Source organism: Girardinichthys multiradiatus, chromosome 20 (assembly GCF_021462225.1).
Source record: "Girardinichthys multiradiatus isolate DD_20200921_A chromosome 20, DD_fGirMul_XY1, whole genome shotgun sequence".
Classification (NCBI taxonomy): Eukaryota; Metazoa; Chordata; class Actinopteri; order Cyprinodontiformes; family Goodeidae; genus Girardinichthys; species Girardinichthys multiradiatus.
In genome coordinates, this window is record NC_061812.1 from 49,035,010 (window position 1) to 49,059,166 (window position 24,157).

General features: G+C 39.8%; 1 protein-coding gene across 2 annotated transcripts in view; it reads left to right on the forward strand.

Annotated features, from left to right (window-relative positions):
- phf2 (PHD finger protein 2) overlaps nt 1-14,547 on the forward strand; it is a 69,108-nt gene extending 54,561 nt beyond the window's left edge. Inside the window, exons 14-22 of one of the 2 annotated variants that reach the window (XM_047347461.1) lie at nt 364-479; nt 672-850; nt 1,871-1,938; nt 4,073-4,242; nt 6,163-6,458; nt 11,145-11,240; nt 11,309-11,418; nt 11,492-11,807; nt 12,838-14,547. In XM_047347461.1, the coding sequence (XP_047203417.1) occupies nt 364-479; nt 672-850; nt 1,871-1,938; nt 4,073-4,242; nt 6,163-6,458; nt 11,145-11,240; nt 11,309-11,418; nt 11,492-11,807; nt 12,838-12,926 (1,440 nt within the window). In that variant the 3' untranslated portion in view covers nt 12,927-14,547. The remainder of the gene's footprint in view (nt 1-363; nt 480-671; nt 851-1,870; nt 1,939-4,072; nt 4,243-6,162; nt 6,459-11,144; nt 11,241-11,308; nt 11,419-11,491; nt 11,808-12,837) is intronic. The other variant, XM_047347462.1, reaches the window with a different exon arrangement.
- The last annotated feature ends 9,610 nt before the right edge of the window (nt 14,548-24,157 follow it).

The following is a 24,157-nucleotide window of genomic DNA, read 5'->3' on the forward strand; positions in this document are numbered from 1 at the left end:
TAGGAGTCTGCAGCAGTATGTAGGGGAGGGGTAACGTCTTCCATACGACCGGAGAAAACTCTTGTTACTTTCCCTAGCATCTCATAGAGGAATGTAAACTAAAAGAACAGTATGATGGAAAATAACCAGCCCATGTATGTTCACTGTATTATAGAGACATTATGTCAATTGTGTTGACAAATGAAATATTTTTGTGTAGAAACTGTTTTTAAATGCTTAAAAACTCCCACTCTCTTTAACTGCTTTGCATGCTATAATGACATGGTACCAGTGCTCTTAAGTGCTGTGAATGTGTGTGACTTGATACCAGAAAACCACATTACTTCTGCTCCTTTAAGAGTTATTTTGATTGGAACATTACAGAACAGTAAGCCAGACTCCTTGCTGAAAATGGAGGAGGAGTGCAAGTTTGACAGAACGCCGCTGTCAGGCAACAAAGACAGATTCAGCTTTACCATGTCTCACAGGAAACTAGCCAGGTATGTATGGCATGGCTGCCATTGCCAAATAAATGCTTTATTGTAGGCTTCAACAGTCCAACCTTCTAATGTGGTGTATTATGGTAATTATGGAGCTTTGTGGCAATCAGCACCATATCCTACAGAGCTAATTGGAGGGTTTGATACTGTCAATGCCTCACTCAGCTTATCGTCCTGCGGTTTCTGTTCCAGCTCCAAGATGCTGAAACCTCAGACCAACTCAAGTATTTTCGGATCATTACAAAACCTAAAAGAGGACAAAAGCAAACCAGTGAGAGATGAATATGAGTATGTCTCTGATGAAGGCGAGCTGAAGATTGATGAATTCCCCATCAGGCGGAAAAAGAACACCGTTAAGAGAGATCTTTCCTGTGAGTGCTTTCAGAATATGTGTATCGTGTTTCACTTTGTTTAAGCCAATAAATATGGGTGGGTACAAATGCACATTACAGCATCAACTTTAAATACCTTAAACTTGATTTGATACCAGTTAGAGTTCCTTTGACTGTAGCTTGACATTAAAGCAGCGAGTAGGCCTAGTTCTTCTGGGGTATCAGTGAATAGGTTAAAAATTTAAATTGAGCCCGTAGGACAGGTATCTCCCAAAAGGACTTAAAAAGAAACCTTAAATCCTGCCTGATCTGGAAAACGCAGATAATAAGAATGTTCTAAAGCAATACATTTACGAGCTGGAATCTTTCTCAGTAAAACCCCTGCCTTCTCACATGTGACCAATTTCTAGAATGTTGTATGGCTGATTGAGAGGTACATTCTTACTTTTTTTAGGAATGTTATCAAATGTATGAAGAAATGTTATTTACGTGTTTTATAGTGGGAATTATTCAGATGCTAAAAAAGAGAAATAATAAGTTTTGGACTAATGGAACAAAACTATCCACAGAATAAGAGTACAATGAAACGTTTTCATTGTACTCATAGTTTTAACAATAAGATTAAAGGTCAAAAGGTTAATCAAACCCCCGCTCCCTCATACAGCAACTGTGTCTTCAGTCAGAGGCTTCTGGTGTAACACTGATCACTACAGGAAACCTTCCATTACTACAGCCATCAGCATCTCTAATAACTCTACAGAAACTTGGATAATATGAGTTACAACAATATCTCATTTACTTTTGACATTAATAAAGTAGTTTAGAACTGAAATGAATGGAATTAGATTAAGCTGAAAATAATTGTGACATTAATGATATTGTTTTAGCCTAAACACCCACTAAAGTAGCAGAAACCATTGAGACCATGTTTGTGAGAGAACTGGGTGTGGGGAGGAGGCAGAGAAGTGCTGTTACTCTCTGATGACCCTCACTGTTACCCAGAGATACTACCAGAACCTGTTTTACACTGTTGTTCATCAATGTATTCTTGTTTTCCAGTCTTATCGGACATAAGAGAACCCCTTCAGCCAGCCAAAAAGCCAAAGTTTCAAACCTTAGTGAGCAAGGTATGTATGGCTGAGCAGAACCTGAAACTGTTTCTATTGCTACTTTCTCTCAACTAATATCTAAGAAGCTGTCATTTGATTAGAAACATTAATGTATATACAGAAAGTGTAGGTTCCATTTCAGTCATGTTCACTTATTGCATCATAATGTGTCTTAAAAATGTGAAAAATGGCTCCTGGTAACAATCAGATGTTCTGGTGTCTACCGGCAGGAGGTCCTTATATCTCACTCTTTATCTTAGTAGAATAACAGAGAGGCAAAGTGTGAGTCTAGCATGGGTTATCTAGGGTTTCTGTAGTGTCTCACTGAATTATCTCCCTATTATTTCAGTTTTAGGCCTTAAAAAGTCTTTATTTTGTTTGGGTTTTTTTTTACAATAAAACAGTTTCTGCAGAATCTGGTTTAGACAGTTACAACGAAAACCTTTTTATTTTGGCCACTAAGAGCTCATAAGAAAGTGTATGTTGGGTTGGCTAGAACCCTGGGATTACATTAGTTGGTTGAAACCTGTTGTCAGACTGCTGTCTACAGGAAGAACGCACTGAAGTCAGGTAACCTCTGACCCTGAACCTGCAGGCCAGGTTCAGAAAACATCAACCTAATATGACACAGTTAACCTAACAGATTAGCTGTGTCATGTTAAGTTGCTTTAGTTGACTCTAAGTTAGAATTTGGTACAGTTCTTTACAAACACTTTGACTCGTTTTTCTGAAGCCCGACATATTTCTGAATAATTCTACACACAAAACACACAAAACTCTAACACACTTCAATTACTTCACTTAAAAATATATAAACTACAGATATAAGATTTATTGAAATTAAATCTAAAACTAACCATGGAAATATGACTATTTTTAAATAAATTTCTTATGTTAGACTTTAGATAATTATCTGTTCATTTCATTTCAACAATCAAATTATAAATCAATTGTAATGTTTATAGTAATAATAAACTGTTGTATTCCTCATCAAGTATGATTTCTAGAAAGTGAGGATCAGTATCCCACTTGACATGGCACAAGACGGACACTACAGGAGACTAGGGCCACCTTTGGAACATGGCTGTGTGTCTCACATCAGAGGTTCTCACCACCGGGTTGGCCAGTGATGCTCTTTGGGAGGTTCAAGGCCAGGTACCTAGGCAGTGACAGACGAGAGTCTCTCCTCCAGCAGTGGTGGAAGACCATGCTATAAATACTGACACAACACCAATGAGGTTTTTAGCCAAATCTCGGAAGAACTACTGTAGGATTCAGCAACAAGAACCAGTAAAGTTTTCAGGATGTAATAGAATCTTCCAGCAGTTGTCGCTGTATGCCACTGCAGGTTACATACGCTGCTGGAGAGTCTCAGTCAAGAAGGACTTGACATTCCTTACCCTGTGTGAGAAACCAGGCAGGTCAAGAACCTAAGGAGGGTAAATAGGTTCTGGTATGTTCAGTGTTTGGATGACATGAACATACCACAGAGTTTCTGTCTTACATGTCTACATTTTCCCAAGAGGACGCTGGCCCTGGAATCTGACCAACATCATTATATTGATACGGAGGAGGCAGATGAGGAGGGGAGGCTGTAATTTCCCTGGTCAGCTGTTGAAGTAGCCTGACATCTTTGGACTAGCATCATGATGTGTGAGCAGATTTCCACAGATGGTGTGGTGGGAAAAGGACCACACAATTGGCTCATTCCATGCAAAGATCCTTCCTGGATGAGCATGCTCTGGTCTGTAGAGCTATGTTCAACAAACATTGTCAAATGGACTGTAAAATCTGGAAACTCAGATAACCCAGGTTATTTTTCTATATTCATACCAAAGTTTAGATGTTGATTGTCCTAAAAAGACTTAGTGACCTTACTAAAACAGGAACCCTGGCTTTAATCTAGAGGATTTGAACTGAACTGAAAATAATAGCAGCACAATGAAAACATTTTCAGGAAAAGCACCAAGTCTGAGAACTTTACTCGTTTATCAAACCAAAGAAACATAAAGGAAAGATTAATGGAAGCCAAATGTACAGTTTTGCTTTGGATTACTTCCTGTTATATTCCACAGTGAAGCAGTCTTTACACGTAGTTTAACGGATATATTTCTCTTTTACATCTTTCTTCTCTGTCCACTTCCTCCGTAAGCAGAGCATGGACTCGTCAGATGAAGAGACCCTGCACATAGACACGGAGGCCAAGCCTGAGGTCAAGAGCCGCAACTCTAAGGTGAAGAAAAAGAGCGGAAGTGCCGCAGGGATCCTGGACCTGCTGCAGGCCAGCAAACAAGTGGGTGGGATCGACTACAACACCAACAGGTAGGCCCACCCGACCCGACCCGAACCCAGGCTTAGATGGTTTCTTTGAACCACCACATACAAAGCCCTCCCTTCTCATGGGAAGTACTTCATGCACAACATTAATCTCTTAATGGTCCCCCCGAGACCCCCTTTCTTCTCAGTAAATGAATTTCTGGCTTCTAATGGGCCGAGTCACTAACAAACAAACGAGCTGCTCTGTGATTGAATGAAAAAGGTACATTTTATAAGTTTTCTCACAGCTGAAAACCAACAGGCAGTTTACAAATATTCTGTCAGCAGTTTGTGTTAAATCAGTGTTTGTATCCCATCCCACACTAATCTATCAAAGGCTGCATGGCTCCGGGCTCTTCCTTCTGCCTCACACTGTTTGCTGTTTTCCTTCACCTCTTGATGGTCTATTTCCACCACACTGAAAGCTACAAATGAGGAATGAAAGAGAGAAACAAAACATTGCTGAGATATGTACATTGTCTGGAATGTTTCAGTGCTTTGAGGAGGGAACGAAGCAATTGCTGGTATTATAGTGATGGTTGGTACTGGTTTTACCATGTGGATCGCTCTCTGGCCTTCTTAAGCTGATTGATTCATGTTCAGATTCTGACTTAATGTTCAAACCACATATTTACATACAGTGAATGATAAGACACAGAACCATTATGATTAACATTAGCAAAACTGTTTCTATTTGCTAAATGCCAAAACAACAAGAGAGAGTTTTCAGAAATGTTTTTACTTTCTTTAAATTAGGAAGTTTACATCATTTGGGAAAGCCCAGATGATGATGTCAAGGCATTGTAGGCTTCTGATAGGGTAATTCATTAACATTTCAGTTAATGCAGGCACCTGTTGATGTATTTTAAGGCAACACCTCAAACACTCCGCTTCCTCATGGAACAAATCTGCAGAAATCAGCCACAATATCAGGAAGAAAACCTCAAATCTGCTTCATCCTTGGCTACAATTTCCACATGGCTGAAGGTTCTACGTTCATCTGTTCAAACAGTTAAATGCAAGTATAAACATCATGGAACTGTCTAACCATCAACCGGTTTAGGAGGGAGACTGGTTCTGTGCCCCAGAGGTGAACGGGTTCTGGTGTGAAATGTGTGAATCAACCCCAGGACCAAAGCTAAGGACCTTGTGAAGATGCTGCTGAAACTGGTCCGTGAGTGTCATTATCCACAGTGAAACAATCCTGTACCAGCATGTGTGTTGAAATGCCAGTCAAAGAGGAAGAAGCAGCATAAAAATCCTGATTACAGTTTGTTAAAGCATCCAGGGATAAAGACCATAGTTCCTGGATGTCGTGTGGTCTAGTAAAAGCAAAGCTGCAAGCCTGAGAACACCAGCTCATCTGTGAAGTATGGGGGTGGCAGCATCATGTTGTGTTTTGCTGCAGGAGGGACTGGTGCACTTCACAAAATACTTGACCTTATTAAGAAATAACATTATGTTGTTATATTTATGCAACTTCATAATGTATTGGAGTGGCAGCCATCACAAAGTCCTGATCTCAGTCTAAGTGAACATTAGTAGTCAGAGCCGAAAAAGTTTGTGTGAGCAAGGAGGCCAACAAACCTGACAAGGTTTCACTGGTTCTGTCAGGAGGAATGGGACAAAATGGGAGAAATCCCAGCAAACTATTGTGAGAAGCTTGTGGAAGACCAAAGTCATACAGTTTGAAGGGCAATTCTACCAAATACTTCTCTCTCTCATTATTCTGGCATTTAGTAAAGATAAACTCATTCTGGTAACGGACCTAAACCAGGAAAGGTACAGTCTACTTTAATGTCAGACAAAAAAGGTTGTTTGTCTTTTTGTACAATCAGATTTCAGACAAAGTTTTGCTTTGGCACTTATTGTCCACTAACATGCCAGCTGACGTGTAATGATTGTGCTGTTTTGTGCTTCCGGCAGTCAGCCGCCTGCATCTCCCAGCACGCAGGAGGCCATTCAGGGCATGCTGTCCATGGCCAACCTGTCCTCCTCGGAGACTCTGGAGCAGCCGTGGAGCAACAGCCAGTCAAAGAGCAACTCGCACAGCTCGCAGGCGTACAAGAAGAGCAGCGCAGGGGCTGGTGGGAGCAGCAACAGCAAGCGGCCAACCAAAAGACTCCCGAAGAAACCTCGAAAAAGCAGCAGCATTGAGAGCCTGGATTATGATGATGATGAGCAGGATCACATGGATGCATGTTTCAAGGACTCCGATTATGGTAAGAAGAAAACAATGACCTGATTCCTACTATTAACTATGAAAGAACAAGCAACTGTTCACTGGGAACAGTAGATGTCTTCTCCTCTGAGATTGTTGGAACCAGAGCTTATGTTCTTTGACTCACAACAGCCAAACGCAACCTTTCAGGTGTTTCCTCAGCTTCCCTAAGACCGACCCTTAGAAGCCTCGGAAATCTTCCTGGTTTAGCTTTGGTCTGGAATTCCAGGGCTTTTTGGTGCCGTCTGGTAGCTCTGAACAAAGAACGAAACATTCAGTAACCGGATGATATGCTAAATCCAAATCAGTCACACTGTAAATGTTTCCTAATAAATACTCTTAAGGTCCGGGTTTTATTGCACTTTAACAGTACTTTGTGTAATCTATAAAAGTCTTGTTTCAGTTTGTTGAAGAATGTTTTGGATCACAAAGTTCTAATGACTTGTTGAGTCCCATGAGTGACCTCCTATCTCTTGATGTTAGGAACAGTAGAGCTGCATGCTACTGCTCTGCTGAGGAGCGCCGTTAAGTAATCTGCCTGCATATCTCTAAATTCCGCAGATTTATTTAGCATATTTCTGACGGTTCTATAGAGGGGGATGGTAAATATGGAGATAAATGGATTCTGTGGGAATGATATAACACTAACTGCTGCACAAAACAGCCAAGAAAAAAATACTGACATGGACAATTACCACCAGAGAAGGTAACAAATATTAGTTATCCCTGGAAATGTCTGGGAGGAAAACCAAAAGGGATGCCGGTTCCCAGGGACATGAGAAGAAAAATAACTAGCAGAACCCGTTAAAAGAGATGTTGGATAAAACTGAGTAGATGGTGTTAGCTTCCATAACATGGTTTCCAAAACTCCAACAGCAGCCTGCAAGAACACACCATCCTCACCCTCTGTAACCACGCCTAACTGAGGGCTGCTGGACTTTACTGACCAGAGCCCCCCCACCTGTAACCCCCATAGCACAAAGTGTCTCCAACCTTGTCTTAATGTTTAGTGAGTTTAGGTTTTCAATATTCTACTCACTGTGGCTCTGAGAAGAAGTCGGGGGCCCAGGTCTCAGGAACCTTTATCAATTCTAGTCATAGTAGCTAATAGAAATAGATCTAAGCTACCAAAACATAGAGTAATTAGAAATCAGTTCATGTCATCAGCACTCAGTAAAAATCTTAAATATGGCCTCACATAAAAAGTTGGGTTAAAACTCTTTTAAATATGTTGCTGTTAAATCCAGGTCCTTCTGTGGTTTAAATGTTTACAGGCCTCTATAAGACAATGCTGGATTTATGGATGAGTTTTCTAAATATAGTGGATGATTTAAACATTCATGTAGATAATATAAAAGCTACAGAATATTCTAGCGAATTTTCAGCAGCATGTAGCAGAACCCATGAACACAGGCAAAAGAACATATTCTGGATCTGGTCATTTCTAAAGGCTTGGACATTAGCGATGTGGTTGTGACTGATGTTTCTCCATCTGATTACTACTCATTACCCCTGGTAATGCAAGGAGTAATCAGAAGATGCTACACATATTCTTTTACACCCAGTCTGTCTGTGACCTTTTACACTCACTATCTTCTGCACCAATGCTGGCTGATTCCTGCTGTAGCTCTTGGCTAGCATTAGGACATCTAGATCATTAATCCATTGCATTAGGTATCTCTGATAAAAAAACAAAACAACCTTCATTACAGGAAATTCACGACTTGCATGTCTGATTTGGTCCCCCTGAAATATTGCAGGTAGTAAATACGTCTCTTCAATAAGGCCATTTCCACAGGGCTTTAAAACAACCTCTTATAAATAAGCCCAACAGGTATTCCTCTGTAATAAGTAATTACTGCCCCATCACAAACCTAATCAACAGATTTACTCCTTTCTGATTGAAAACAACCTCTTTAGTTCTTTACACTCAGGTGTGGACCACACTACAACACTGGGACTGCATTGGTCAAGGTTATGAATGACATATTAATAGGTATTCAATAAAAATCAGTCCTGGATTTAATGGATCTCAGTGCTGCCTTGAGTTCAGCTGATTATATAATCCTGGCTGGCAGGCTAGAGCACTAGGTGGGACTGTGTGGCACTTTGTTAAATTGGTTTAGATCTTATTGGACAGACCAGAAGTACTTTGGGTCATTTGTTAAGTATGAATCAATGCAAATGTGGGGTACATCAAGGCTCTATTCTCAGACCGCCTTTATTCAACATCTATATGACCACATTAGCTCAGATTATGGAGCACTACAACATCTACTGCAACATCTATGCTGCAACTTTATATTTATGTACTAAGTTGGTTAGTTTCCAGGAACATCTAATCAGTAAATCGTGACTTGCTGTGTCAGTGGGTAATAGTTAATTATTCATGGCCCTGGCAGATTTGGGTTTGAAGTTATCTTTTAATCTGACAAACATATTTCATCTGACTAATGTTTTTAGTCCTGACTGTACTCTGATAGAGAATCTGTGCAGCAAGCTAACCATTATGGTGATGGTATGTTAGTGGAGGTCCAACCTTAAGCTCATCACCAAAAATAAATCCCAGTGAAAACATGCAAAAAGAAGAATGGCTTAGTTGTTGCAAATAAATACTTTTTTACTGATTATTGAGAAGGGGTCAAATCATTTTAAGCAAGACATGTTTAATAAATTCAATTAAATTCAGTTTATTTATATAGTGCCAATTCACAACACATGTTGTCTCAAGGCACTTCACAAAAGTCAGGTACATACATTCCAATTCATTCTAACCATTGAACATTGCAGTCAGATTCAGTTATTTATTCAAATTGGATACAATGTTTTTCTGTCTAAGGAAACCCAGCAGATTGCATCCAGTCAGTGACTTGCAGCATTCACTCCTCCTGGATGAGCATGTAGAGACAGTGGACAGTCACTGGCGTTGACTTTGCAGCAATCCCTCATACTGAGCATGCATGTAGCGACAGTGGAGAGGAAAAACTCCCTTTTAACAGGAAGAAACCTCTAAGGTTAATAATAAAATGTACAGTAAATCAAAACAAAACAGAGAAATTGTTTTTTTGTCCTCATTGACCGTAATGGCAAAAAGAAGTGGGCCCATAATTATTAATAACCCTGACTTAGATTTTATATTGATCATAATACTTTTCAGAGATGCATGTCTCATTTTATATAAAAATAAACTTCTAGGTTAAATGAAAATAATTTTTGATCTAAATCCGTCAGGGTACGAATAATTTTTGGTCCATTTCTTTTAGCCTTTAGGCTGAATGAGGACACATATTTATCTTGCCATCATGCACACTGAGTAGGGTGGTAAAGAATGTCAGGGCTTTGGTGTGAAACAAAGGATGAAGAAGAGGAACTGCCTCTCATGCTCTTTTTTAGTACTGGGGAGGATCTGTGATGCTGTGGACCTGTCTGTCCTAACACTGCCATAGTCTCTGTCATCATGCAGTCTTTAAAATACATTTTAACTACAAATCTTGGATAATGATCCACAACATGGCCAGATCTGCACAGACATGGTTCACCTGACACAAAACCAACCCTGATGGCCTCTGAGCCCCAGACTTAAATCCCATAGAAACAATAAAGACTGAGTGTTCGCCTATTGGCAAGAGGGGGGTGTACAAAGTATGAACTGTAGGGGTGCCAACAGTTGTCACCATTGATCTAAACATTTCAGGTTATACTACTTCAAAGAAAGATACATTTATTTAATGGCTTTTTTGCACGTGTCCCAAGGTCACAATAAATTGAGCTATGTCTGCATATGAAGAGATTTCATGAAGCAGAAGTTAAGAAACTTTAGTTGTTCTGATTAGTTTTTTCCCCTTTTTGCCCTTTTATTTTGGCTAATTCTGTTGCTGTTTGATCTGTGCCAGACTTTAGTAAAAGCTGTTTGGGTTTAATGTTATTTCCTCTGATGTACTGAAAGGCCAGCATACAGACACTCAGCACTGTGTAGAACTTTGGAGCAGATGACAGGAGTCTGTGAGGTCAGGCTGATGTCAAATGGCCATTTCTTGAGCACACAAATGATCAAATAATTACACGCCACAGTTGATTTTCGCTGCTGCTAACAGGTGCTGCTAAAAACAAACTGATTCCTGATGGATCGGCTTGTGGTTCTTTACATCTTAATGTAGCCGGAGAACTTTTCATTTGGAGTAGATGATGGGAGCTAATGTTTATTTTCTGCGCATCCTTTCCAAATGTTCTGCATGGTCTTGCTTCACTTTCTTTGTGAACCCCGTCCAAACGCAACTGTTTGAATCCCGCCGGCTTGTTAAGAAGCCATTAACACTAGTTGTGAACTGTTGTTTTACTTGCTTTCTGAACCCCAAATTAGAGTCTAATTAGTTGTTCCTAGCACGAACATTCCTGCTGTGTAATCCTCAGGCTGGGATGGAGCTCCACTCTGTTCTGCCTCTGTAAACAGGCCATTCTTTATCTTGATCACCTAGTTATAAGATATTTAAGTCTAGATTGGGATCATTGTGTCATGAGCAGGCTGAGAGCAGGAAGCAGCCAACAGCTGGTCAACAGCTGTGCTGCAGGCCATCACTGGAAATATCTTCCTTGTCTGAAGACACAACCAAGCAGACTTACCTCACATCTTCAGTGAGAAGCTCTGAGGTTTGACATACCAGTCACCTGTGACATGTTTTGGTTTTAGTTTACCCGTCGTTGGAATCTGAAGAGGATAATCCTGTTTTCAAATCAAGATCCAAAAAGCGGAAAAGCAGCGACGACACTCCTTATAGCCCCACAGGTAATTACTGTGTTGTTATACTGCTACTTTTATCAGTGCTTGAGATCTTAAAGGTGATGTGGTTGCAGTGCGCGTGGGACCTTCAGTTCCTCGACACGAGCGACCAGCAAGAGAAGGAGCTCGTGTGGCTTCAGTTGAAACAGGCCTGGCTGCGGCTGCAGCAAAGCTTTCTCACCAGGTAGGTCCACCAGGACCATCATTACTGATAAATACTAATCCTGTAAGCATAATCAAATGTCATGTCTCTGCAGGAAGAGCAGCAGAGAACCAAGAAGAAAAAGAAAAGCACCAAGAAGAAGAGTATAGTGGCGGAGGAGCTACCAAAACACTCTCAGGACAGTAGCTCCCCAGATCATAATGTGGACTCCCAGGACGGCAGCCTGACGGACCATGAGTTCAGCACTGGAACTGTCAAGTCACCAGGAGGGCCTCAGCCCATGGCTCCAGGGATCTTCCTTAGCCAGAGACGGCCATCCGTGTCCTCTCCCAACAACAGCACCAACTCAACGAGCACCAACAGCAGCAGCACAGCCAAGGGGGACCGACTGGGGTCAGCAGATGCCAAAGGTCCGCAAATCATCTACTGTCGTGTCCTGTCTATAATCGTGTTTTTCCTCGCTGTCTGAAATAAAATCAGAACCACTTTACTTGCTTTAGGGTCAGATTACCAAAAGTATTTTTATTTGTTAAAAGTCAGAATAATGTTAAAGTCATCAGTTTACATGCAACATTATTATTATTGACAACTTCAAAGAGTCCAGATGATGATGTCATAGCATTGTAAGCTTCTTATTGGTTAGTTCAAAAAATGTGTGTTAAATGAAAACAAACCTGTGGATGTATTTTAATTCAGAGCTTGAAACACTGCTCTTTGAGTGATATCATGGAAAACTTCAGTCATGTTATGGCCGATCTGTATTTAAAAACCCATTAAAAAAGTTTGATGTAACTTAGAACAAATAAGTAGAGGTCTGGTCACTGAGAAGATAGCCTGCTAAAACTCAAATAGTTCAACCTTTAGAACCACACACAAAGCAAATCATCACGAATTAAACAATATTTAGTTTGTTTCTTCCTAATTTTCTCTGCCCAAACCAGCTTATACATGAACCTTTCTGAAACCATTCTGTGGACCTTTCACAACTGTGAGGAAAGGTCCGAAGGGAACTGCAAGGTCTTTAGATGTGCGGTGGTGTCTTTAGTGCACGCAGCGTCATACTGACTGGACAGTGCTTCTTGTGGGTGGGAGCTTTCATCTTTACAGGAAATATCATCCTGGTTTAACCATCTTCCCATCAAAAAAGCATCCCTGCAGCATGAAGCTGCCACTACCATGTTTCACTGTGGGGATGAGAGGTTCAGAGAGCTCTTTTCCACACACAGCGCTTTGCTTGTAGATCAAAAATGTTGAATTACTTTTAGAGTAAATGACATTTGCAACTAATCATGGAACCTTGTTCCAAATGTTTGCTCTGTTCCCAATGTCCCTGGTGTAAAGTGCAAACCTGGGACATATTTTTACACTTTAATCATGCTGTCTGTTGATTTATGCTAGTTTAACATCTGATCTTCCTGTTATTTTTCCATCTCTCCACAGCTAAGCGGCTAAAGAAAGGCATGGCAACAGCTAAACAAAGACTTGGAAAGATCCTAAAGATCCATCGAAATGGAAAGCTCCTCCTGTAGCATGCCGCAGACTGTTCAAGGACTGGGTCTCATTCCAGACTCACAACCTGCTCACTAATAAAAGCCAACAAAAGGAAAATTAGGAAAATGCAAACTATAATAATATGGGAGAGGGGAGGAGTCATGCATTTTTCAACTTCTAAGAAGAACATCACTCAGATAGGTTTTTGCCTCTACTTATACTTTATAACTTTCAGATATTAAAGTGTACAGAAGCTATTATAAATATTTTTTAAGAGAACATGTCTTGTTTTACTACAGCTGTCATTTTATCAGGGGTTGTTCAATAGAAGTACATTGCAGTCATTCCAAGATTTGTGAAAGTATCCCTTGCATGTATGGAGTTGCATGTGTGCTTCGGGTCCGGGTCAGGGGAGTTTTTATTCCTACCTATGGATGCAGCTTATCATTGCCAAACTGAGATAAAAGGTTCTTGGAGCGTCGGATCGGATCAGCATCAACCCAAGCATTTATGTCTTTATGTTGACACTCAACGTTTGCAGAGCACTATCAGCGCGGTTATTTATTTATTCTCGTTGAATCATTAGATAGGAAATGAAAAGCGACTAAAGCACAAGCACACAACGGCCGCCATGTCTGGACATTTCTCCAACATTAACATAGGCAACGCACATCAGGACGCAGTGGATTGGACAGGGAAAGTAGAGGAGCTGGGACACAGCGCGGGACCTGCAGCCGATGATAAGCCTCATCCACGACAGAGGTGCAGTTACATGGGGATACTTTCTCTCTTTTGCTTTCACAGGCAGCACCGCACGCTTATACTCATCTCTGTGTTTTTATGGCTCCACTGTATAGAATGTAGCTTGTACATAGCCTTTTAACTTTTTGTATCCTTCTTTGCTTACCACTTAATTCTACATTTGTACTGCTTTTGCTTATTTGGAATAATTTAATTTGAAAGGTATCTATATATGTAAATGAATTTATGATATTGTCCTTTTTTGTATCTTTGCTCATTAGTTCTAGTGGTGCTGCCTGGAAAACAACAGAAGAAATGAGCAACATGTTATCGTCATATGGCCTTACATACACAAAGCTAACTGTATTGTGATTCTGTTTGAACAGAAAATGAAGCTTTGAGAAAAAACTGTAGAAAAGACAAACAAATCTCAAAGTTTCTATGACCAGCCACTTGTTCAACTTCTAGTATCCTGAAGGTTTCAGAATTATTTTACTAGCACCTTGTGAAGTGTTTCTGTGTCAGTGATGTAATTTATTAATGTTTGTAGCTTTTTTATACCTGTACAATTCTTAAGAGGTTTGTTTTTGAATATGTCATAGAAGTTGTGAAATGACCCTTTAATTTAGTTTTTCCATGTTGGAATGCGTGCGTGTGTGTTGGAGGCATCACATCAGACTTCACCTGTTAACTTCCACCCTGTCCCATTAAACATGTGACATTAGTTCCTGCAGCTGCATCCATCACATTTTGGTCAGGACATTTTGTCCTCCACTGTAGAGACGTCTTCTGTCCTCTCAGAAAAGACTTTTTTCTTTCAGGTTTTTATTTGTACAGTACATGTGTTGCTTTGTTGTGATTTATTTTTGTATGTCTGACTCATTAAATGCATCCACTGTGCCCCAGCAGTGAATCATATAGCCGTCTTCCCTAACTGTTCCTCACAGTATTGGTAAATATTCACAGACCTTTTTAACCTGAAGTTATCCTTTTTGTATTTAGATGTTTCTGTTTGAGATCCTGCTTCACTTTTCTAAGATGTGGAAAAATTTCATTCTCCAGGAGCATACAGACATATTGTTGAATGATACTATTGTCCACTTTGTTACTTTTGCAATAGAATTCCTGTGGAAAAGCTACGTTGTGATGTGTTCCTCGCCCACTTCCATTGTGACGGCTTCTGTGACGACCAAAACAAATTTTTTTATTTTCTACACTTTGCCTTATGCTTTGAGTTGAAAACCACACTGATCACAAACTGAGAATTCTTTCACTCTCTGGACTTCTGCAATTTTACAGCTGTGTGTTTGTACCCGGTCGGGCATAACATTATAATCACTGACCATTAAATTGAATAACGCAAGTGGGTTTTCTACCCGGTCCTTGGAACTACGAGTAGGTCTTAGATTGAGGACCTGAGGGTCGAGTATGCGCTATAACAATCATGTAGGGCCCTAAAAGCTGAAGTCTAAATTTAAAAACTGATTCTAAAATGACCAGGTAACCAGTGCAAAGACAAAAATAGGACTGATGTGAGTTCCTCAGTTTGTTACATTTAAGAGTCTTGCTGCAGAGCTTTGGTTACAATAGTCTGAGAGGACATACAGTGCATCTGGAAAGTATTCACAGCGCTGCACTTTTTCCTCATTTAGTTATGTTCCAGCCTTATACCAAATGGTATCACATTAATCTTTCCTCAAAATTCAATGCACAATACCCCAGTATGACAATGTAAAAGAAGTTTGTTTTCTATTATTACAAATAGAAAACAAAGAAATCACATTTATTTATTGAGCTGAGGTTCACACTGTTTCCACTGATCATCCTTGAGATGTTTCTACAGCTTCAATGGAGTCCACCTGGTTTTAGTCAGTTGATTGGACATGATTAGGTAAAGAACACATCTGTCTATATAAGGTCACACAGTTGATAGTTCATGTCAGAGCACAAACACCAAACATGAAGTCAAAGTAATCAGCAGAGACAGGATTGTCTTGGGGCACAGAAAACTTGCTGCTTTGAAGGTCCCAATGAGCACAGTGACCTCCATCATCCGTAAATGGAAGAAGTTTGGTACCACCAGGACTCTTCCTAGAGCTGGCCGGCCGACATCCTGGATTAAAAAACCTGCTCCAGAGCTCACATGAATTCAGAACCACTCTGTGAATGTGCTGGAGTGAACAAGTCGAATCCGATTGAGCATCCCTGGGAGATCTGAACTTGGCTGAGCACAGACATCTCCCATCCAACCTGATGGAACTTGAAATGTTCTCCAAAGAAGAATCGGCCAAACTGCCTAAAGATAGGTGTGTTCAGCTTGTGGCGTCAGATTCAAAAAGATTTGAGGCTGTAATTGCTGCCAAAGGTGGATCAACAAGATATTAAGCGAAGGCTTTGAATACTTATGTAAATGTGATTTCTTAGTTTTCTATTTGTAATAAATTTGCAACAATCTCAAACTTCTTTCACATTGTCATGATGGAGTATTGTGTGAAGAAATGTGATGTAATTTGGAATAAGGCTTTAACACAACTAAATGTGGAAATAAAGCAGGACTATGAATAGTGCTGTGAAGCATGAATGACCATCTCAAAATCCTGTTTTGGCATCAACCCGTTTTGACATAAACATTTCGACAAAATGTTGTGAGTGACCTTAAAGAGACATTGATTGGATGAGAGCAACACCTAAATTCCTTACATTTGATTAATGACCAACTTCAAAAGGTCCAGTCTGTTGTCTGATCAGAAAAAAACATGTTCTTCTCAGAGTTCAATTGAGGGGAGTTATTTTTTACCAGCATGGTATTATTTGTGCTGAATAGTTTGAAGAAGTCAGAGTTTTTGAAGGAGCAGTACAGCTAAATGTCCTCTGCATAAAAGTGATAGTAGCTATAATGAAATTTATTAATGATCTTCCCAAGTGTCTATCTAAAAAGGAAGTGGGTCCAAAACAGAGCCACGAGGTACCCCACATATTAGATCAGTAGAGTCTGACATGACTCCAGGTCTGAGACTCAAGTCTTTGCACCAGTTCTCCTATAACGAAGAGTGAAAGGAAGCCGCTATTTGAGCTAGCACAGCTGCTGTTTACAGTTAAAGGACGAGCTTGATTATGAGCCAGTGATTTTAGTGAATTATTATAGGATGTTAATGGCTCATAGCAATCTGTTTATGTTAGCTGTAGCTTCATAATAAAGACCACATGAATGTCTCTCCAATTGAACGCTGTATTACATGACTTTGGATCCTTTCAGAACCAAATAAACAACTCACCTCCAACATTCTCTTGCTGCTAAGCTAGCTGCTATATTACAAGGACACACTTTAGTCTAAAAATATCAAAAGAAAAAGCTCTTCCTGTTCCATCAATTTGGTAGTTTACCACAAATTTGTTTACTTACTGCATTGTGCCTTGCTCATTATATTGTCAATATACCTTAAAATTGAACATATTTACCATTTAGAGTTGAGAACAAAGGTAACAGCTGTTAACTTAGTCATTACAAAGAATAAAAAGCAGAAATTCAACTCTAACAGGTTTGCTATTATCTGTCTTAGGGCATAATCCCTATTTATGTTTCTAATGGGGTAAAAATTACATTTGATAAGTTTTCGAAATAATTCACCATCCAAAAATCTGCTAAAGGCTCATTAATATTAAATGTTAAATGATTAACAAATTCTAAGTTCAAGTTCAAATTCTAATATACTGAAAGAAAATTATTAAATGTTCGAATAATAATTTAGGCCTGAGGACAAAAAGTATGGGTTTAATATCCTACCCTACAGCGATGCAGGGTTAGAGGTGACCTAGATGTCATGTAGTTGATGAGAAAATGCTTATTAGACTCTGACTTGGGACGACAGACTAGAGACTTGACCTGGACTTAGAAAAAAATTACTTGTGAAAATCCCTGGTTTGTAACGACCCTGAAGGTTCTGTTTGAAATGTAAGTTCTGAACCACTTTAAAATAGATCCAGAGATCCTCACTAAACTGTTAAATAAATGGTGTGATAAATAATGTCAAAGGCTTATAAAAGGTCTAACCATCATGGTGTCACTCGATACTTGAAACAAAGCAATTTCTGTCGAATGCATTTTCCAAAAAACAGATTGGTATTTATCACAAGTTTTGTGTTGAAAGAAATCTGTTGGTCAGCCGCAACATTTTGTAAGATTTTTGAAATAAAAGTTATTTTACAAAATGGCCAGAAATCTGCCAGGGTATCAGGAAGAGAACTGTGGACCTCCAAAAGTCTAGTTCATCCTTGGCTACAATTTTCACATGGCTGAAGATACAACATACGGTGGCTTGTAATAGTATTCTATTCAACATATTGTCACATTACAATCACAAACATAAATACATTTTATTGGAATCTTATGTGAAAGACCAACACAAAGTGGTATACAATTGTGAAGTGGAACAAAAATTATACATGATTTATTTATTTTTTTACAAGTAAGAAACTGAAAAGGGCATTGTGCAAACGTATTGAGTCAATACTTTGTGGAACCACCTTTTGCTGCAATTACAGCTGCAAGTCTTTTAGGGTATGTCTCTACCAGCTTTGCATGTCTAGTCTACTGAAATTCTTGCCCATTCTTCTTTGTAAAACAGGTCAAGCTCAGCCAGATTAGATGGAGAGCGTTTCTTAACAGCAGCTTTCAGGTCTTGCCATGGATTTTCGATTGGGTTTAGGTCTGGACTTTGACTGGGCCATTCTAACACATGAATATGTTTTGTTTTAAACCATTCCATTGTAGCCCTGGCTTTATGTTTAGGGTTGTTGTCCTGCTGGAAGGTGAACCTCCGCCCCAGTCTCAAGTCTTCTGCAGACTCCAACAGGTTTTCTTCCAAGATTGCCCTGTATTTGGCTCCATCCATCTTCCCATCCACTCTGACCACATTCCCTGTCCCTGCTGAAGAGAAGCACCCCAGAGCATGATGCTGCCACCACCATATGTGACAGTGGGGTTGGTGTGTTCAGAGTGATGTGCAGTGTTAGTTCTCTTTTGGTCTCGTCTGACCAAAGCACCTTCTTCCACATTTGCTGTGCCCCCAACATGGCTTCTGGCAAACTGCAAACGGGACTTCTTATGGTTTTCTTTTAACAATGGCTTTCTTTTTGCCACTCTTCCATAAAGACCAGATATGTGCAGTGCACGACTAATAGTTGTCCTGTGGACAGATTCCCCCACCTGACGTGTGGATCACTGCAGTTCATCCAGAGCCACCATGGGCCTCTCGGCTGCATCTCTGATCAGTGCTCTCCTTGCTTGGCGTGTAGGTTTAGGTGGACAGCCTTGTTTTGGTAGGTTTACAGTTGTGCCATACTCTTTCCATTTCCAGATGATGGATTGAACAGAGCTCGTTGAGATGTTCAAAGCTTGGGAAATCTTTTTCTAGCCTAAACATGCTTTAAACTTCCCACAACTTTATCACTGACCTGTCTGGTGTGTTCCTTGAACTTCATGATGCTGTTTGCTTCCCAATATTCTCTTAACAAACCTCTGAGGCCGTCACAGAGCAGCTGTATTTGTACTGAGATTAGATTACACACAGGTAGACTACAGGGGTTGGACAATGAAACTGAAACACCTGTCGTTTTAGTGTGGGAGGTTTCATGGCTAAATTGGACCAGCCTGGTAGCCAGCCTTCATTGACTGCACATTGCACCAGTAAGAGCAGAGTGTGAAGGTTCAATTAGCAGGGTAAGAGCACAGTTTTGCTCAAAATATTAAAATGCACACAACATTATGGGTGACATACCAGAGTTCAAAAGAGGACAAATTGTTGGTGCACGTCTGTGACTAAGACAGCAAGTCTTTGTGATGTATCAAGCGCCACGGTATGCAGGGTAATGTCAGCATACCACCAAGAAGCACGAACCACATCCAACAGGATTAACTGTGGACGCAAGAGGAAGCTGTCTGAAAGGGATGTTCGGGTGCTAACCCGGATTGTATCCAAAAAACATAAAACCACGGCTGCCCAAATCACGGCAGAATTAAATGTGCACCTCAACTCTCCTGTTTCCACCAGAACTGTCCATCAGGAGCTCCACAGGGTCAATATACACGGCCTGGCTGCTATAGCCAAACCTTTGGTCACTCATGCCAATGCCAAACGTCGGTTTCAATGGTGCAAGGAGTGCAAATCTTGGGCTGTGGACAATGTGAAACATGTATTGTTCTCTGATGAGTCCACCTTTACTGTTTTCCCCACATCCGGGAGAGTTACGGTGTGGAGAAGCCCCAAAGAAGTGTACAACCCAGACTGTTGCATGCCCAGAGTAAAGCATGGGGGTGGATCAGTGATGGTTTGGGCTGCCATATCATGGCATTCCCTTGGCCCAATACTTGTGCTAGATGGGCGCGTCACTACCAAGGACTACCGAACCATTCTTGAGGACCATGTGCATCCAATGGTTCAAACATTGTATCCTGAAGGCGGTGCCGTGTATCAGGATGACAATGCACCAATACACACAGCAAGACTGGTGAAAGATTAGTTTGATGAACATAAGAGTGAAGTTGAACATCTCCCATGGCCTGCAAAGTCACCAGATCTAAATATTATTGAGCCACTTTGGGGTGTTTTGGAGGAGCGAGTCAGGAAACGTTTTCCTCCACCAGTATCACATAGTGACCTGGCCACTATCCTGCAAGAAGAATGGCTTAAAATCCCTCTAACCACTGTGCAGGACTTCTATATGTCATTCCCAAGACGAATTGACGCTGTATTGACCGCAAAAGGAGGCCCTACACCATACTAATACGTTATTGTGGTCTAAAACCAGGTGTTTCAGTTTCATTGTCCAACCCCTGTATTTATTCATTAGCAATCATCAGGCAACTTCTGAAGGTAATTGGTTGCACTCAGCTTAAAGGGGGCTGAATACTTTGGCATACCGCACTTTTTTTGCTTTTTATTTGCAAAAAAAATGTTTTAAATCATGTATAATTTTCTTTCCACATTACAATTGTACCTCTCTGTATTGGTCTTTCACGTAAAATCTGGAAAAGTTCAAGGGGTATGAACACTTTCACAATCCACTGTACATCTGTTCAAATAGTTATATGTATGTATAAACAGCATGGGAATGTCTAGCCATCAAACCGTTCAAGAAGGAGACATTTTCCATGTCACAGAGAATGTACAAATTCTGGTGTGAAATGTGACACAACCCCAGAGCGAAAGCTGAAGACCTTGTGAAGATGCTGGTGAGCTGGTCAGCGAGTGTCATTATCTATAGTGAAACAATCCTGTACCAGCATGAGCTGAACGGCCACAGAAAGAGGAAGAAACCAATACCCCAAAGGCACCAGATAAAGCCAGAATATAGTTTGTGAATGTCCTCAGGCACAAAAACCTTAATTGCTGGAGACATGTCCTGTGTGGTGATGAAACTAAAACTGAAGTGTTTGGTAGTAAGGACCATTCTTATATCGGGAGGGGAAAGGGAGAAGTTTGTAAGCCTGAGAACACCATCCCAACTGTGAAGTGCAACATTTCAGCAGACTATTGTGAGAAGCTTGTGGACAGAAACACAAAATGTTTGTCCCAAGTCAGACAGTTTAAAAGGAAATTCTACCAAACACTGAGGAAATGGATCTTTCTGGTTGTTCTGTATTTAGCAAACATAAATAATTTTGTCCTAAACTGACCTACTACAGGACACGCTTGGTCTGATTTAGACAGTGTGAAAAATTGTCTTTTTTTATGTCTTTTTATACAACATGTAACTAAAATAAGTAACTTCAACTGTACATATGAAATATAGATAGAGGTAGGTATACTGACTGAAAGGACTTTTACAAAACTAAACTCTAAACCTATTAGGCTATTGTCTGTTATATAACATCACATAAGAACTTAGACTAAATAGAGGCCATCCTTGGTGGAATTCAATTGTGTCCTTAAATATGTGCCCAGACATTACTGTACGGGGAGAAGAACTCTTGTCCACTAGATGGAGCCTATGAAATATTTCAACAAAGCCTGATAAATGCATAAACAAACCAACGTTTGAGCAGCTCAGTCAGTTTGTTAAAAGGAACTTTGCTGTTTCACTGTGGAAACCAAATGAAACAAATAGGCATTCTTAATATTTTTAAAGGTTCCATTTAATCAGGGAGGAGAACACATTTAGAACCAACTTCTACTGTCTGTGATGTTTCTCTTGGACGTCATATGAGAACAGTTGGACAGTAAGCACTGTGGACTCCGTGAAGCACAGTTGCTGCTGTTGAAAACAGCTACAACCTTTGTTTAATTTTAGAAAAAAGTTCACAAAGTTGGATCCAGCTTTACTGTTTATTTTATTTAAAGAGAGTATGGAAAAAATAATAGGAATCTGTAAAATCATATCTACAGTCCACGCATTCAATAAATGAGAATATTATAGAAAGGTTTATTTCAGTAACTCAGTAATTCACTAAGTCAAACACATCCTGTAGATTAATTCCACACAGACTGATGTTTTTAAGCTTTTATAATTTTCTGTTTGCAGCTGATGAAAACACAATGTTTAAGATTGGAATATTAGATCAGACCAATAAAAAACTGTTTTAATACAGAAATGTAGGCTTAATAAAAAGTATGATTAACACCTGCTTAAAGTTTGTTATTGCCAGAGGGTACTATTATTCTGACAATTGGTCCTCAACAGAAAACATATTCTCATTTATCAAATATGACCGTATAACTCAAAGTTGTCTCTGTGCAATAGTGGATGGGAAAAAAAGACTAAGCTTTGTCCTTTTTTCCCCAGAAAAACCTTCCTAAACATACAGCTTGGGCAGTTCGCAGCTGCGCAATGTTTTCATGTGAAGGTTTACCCTCTCTAAAGCTTTTAAAAGACATTTTGATCATTTCTTATGTTTTCTTTACAATCACATCCAGGTTTTAATCTTTGAAATGGAAGGAAAAGGTTTTAGAGCAGATGTTGAGATAAATGAGGAGAGTGGAGGAAAATTAGTAACAGCACATTTTAAATTTGGGTCTCCAACCTAAATAAGTCAATTAACTCCCCATTTATGTAATTTAAGATGCATTACACTAATAGGAAAGTTATTCCTCACATTCATTACGCTGCAGCCTTTTAATTCCACACTGATAACACATCTGAACACAGTTGATGGCACAAAAATAAAGCAGGCAGTGGTCTTCATGGGAATTTAAAATCCCCCACTTTGGTGTTTTATTTAATTTATCTACTGTGTGTGTGGGGTGTGTGTGTTTGTGATTCAGTGTGGCTGCCAAAGGTCGTGACCCTGTTTCCACCGTGCTTAGTATCAAAATTAGTTGTTTTTGTTAACTAATTGAATGGATAGAGCATGGACACACACACACACACACACACACTTGTTTTGCTATATGTAGTGAGGACCATTTGTTGACTCCCATTGACTTCCATTGATTTTCAGTCATTTTCAACCCTTTCTATGCCCTAACCCTGACAATAACCCTAAACCTAACCATTACCAGTTCATGCCTAACCCTAACCTTAACCTAAACTCAATTCACATCTTAGTCCTAAACCTAACCGTTAGCAAAATAGGTCGTGAGGACCAGCAAAATGTCCTCACTTTGGTACAAACGGTCCTCAATTTGATGGTGAAATCGGGAAAATGGTTCTCACTGTGATGCCAAGACAGGAACACACACACACACACACACACACACACACACCCACACACACACACACACACACACACACACACACACACACACACACACAAATTTAAATGGTACAGGACTTTTTCAGGATAAATAGAAGTATAGAATAGAAAAAAAGAAGTGTTTTTGTTTTTTTTAATGTCAGTAACCACAACATAAATATTTTAAAAGCATAAAAAATAAATAATGATATAACAAGTTGCTTATTCAATCACTTAACCTGGATAGCATTAAATTGACCTCCAGTAATAAAGTAAAAACCTTGGTGTTATTTTTGACCAGGACATGTCATTTAAATCCCATATTAAACAGGTTTCTAAGATTTCCTTCTTTCACCTCCGGAACATTGACAAAATTAGAAATATCCTGTCCAGGAGTGACGCTGAAAAACTAGTCCATGCATTTGTTACTTCAAGGCTGGACTATTGTAATTCTTTACTATCAGGATGTCCACAAAATGCAGTTAAAAGCCTTCAGCTGATTCAAAATGCTGCAGCAAGAGTTCTGATGAAAATTAAAAAGAGAGATCATATTTCTCCTATTTTAGCTTCCCTTCATTGGCTCCCTGTTAAATCCAGAATAGAATTTAAAATTATCCTCCTCACATATAAAGCCCTTAATGATCTAGCTCCATCATACATCAGAGATCTGATTGTTCCATATGTTCCTAACAGAGAACTTCGTTCTCAGACTGCAGGTTTACTGGTGGTTCCTAGAGTCTCTAGAAGTAGAATGGGAGGCAGATCCTTTAGTTATCAGGCTCCTCTCCTGTGGAACCAGCTCCCAGTTTTAGTCTGTGAGGCAGACACCCTGTCTACTTTTAAGGCTAGGCTTAAAAC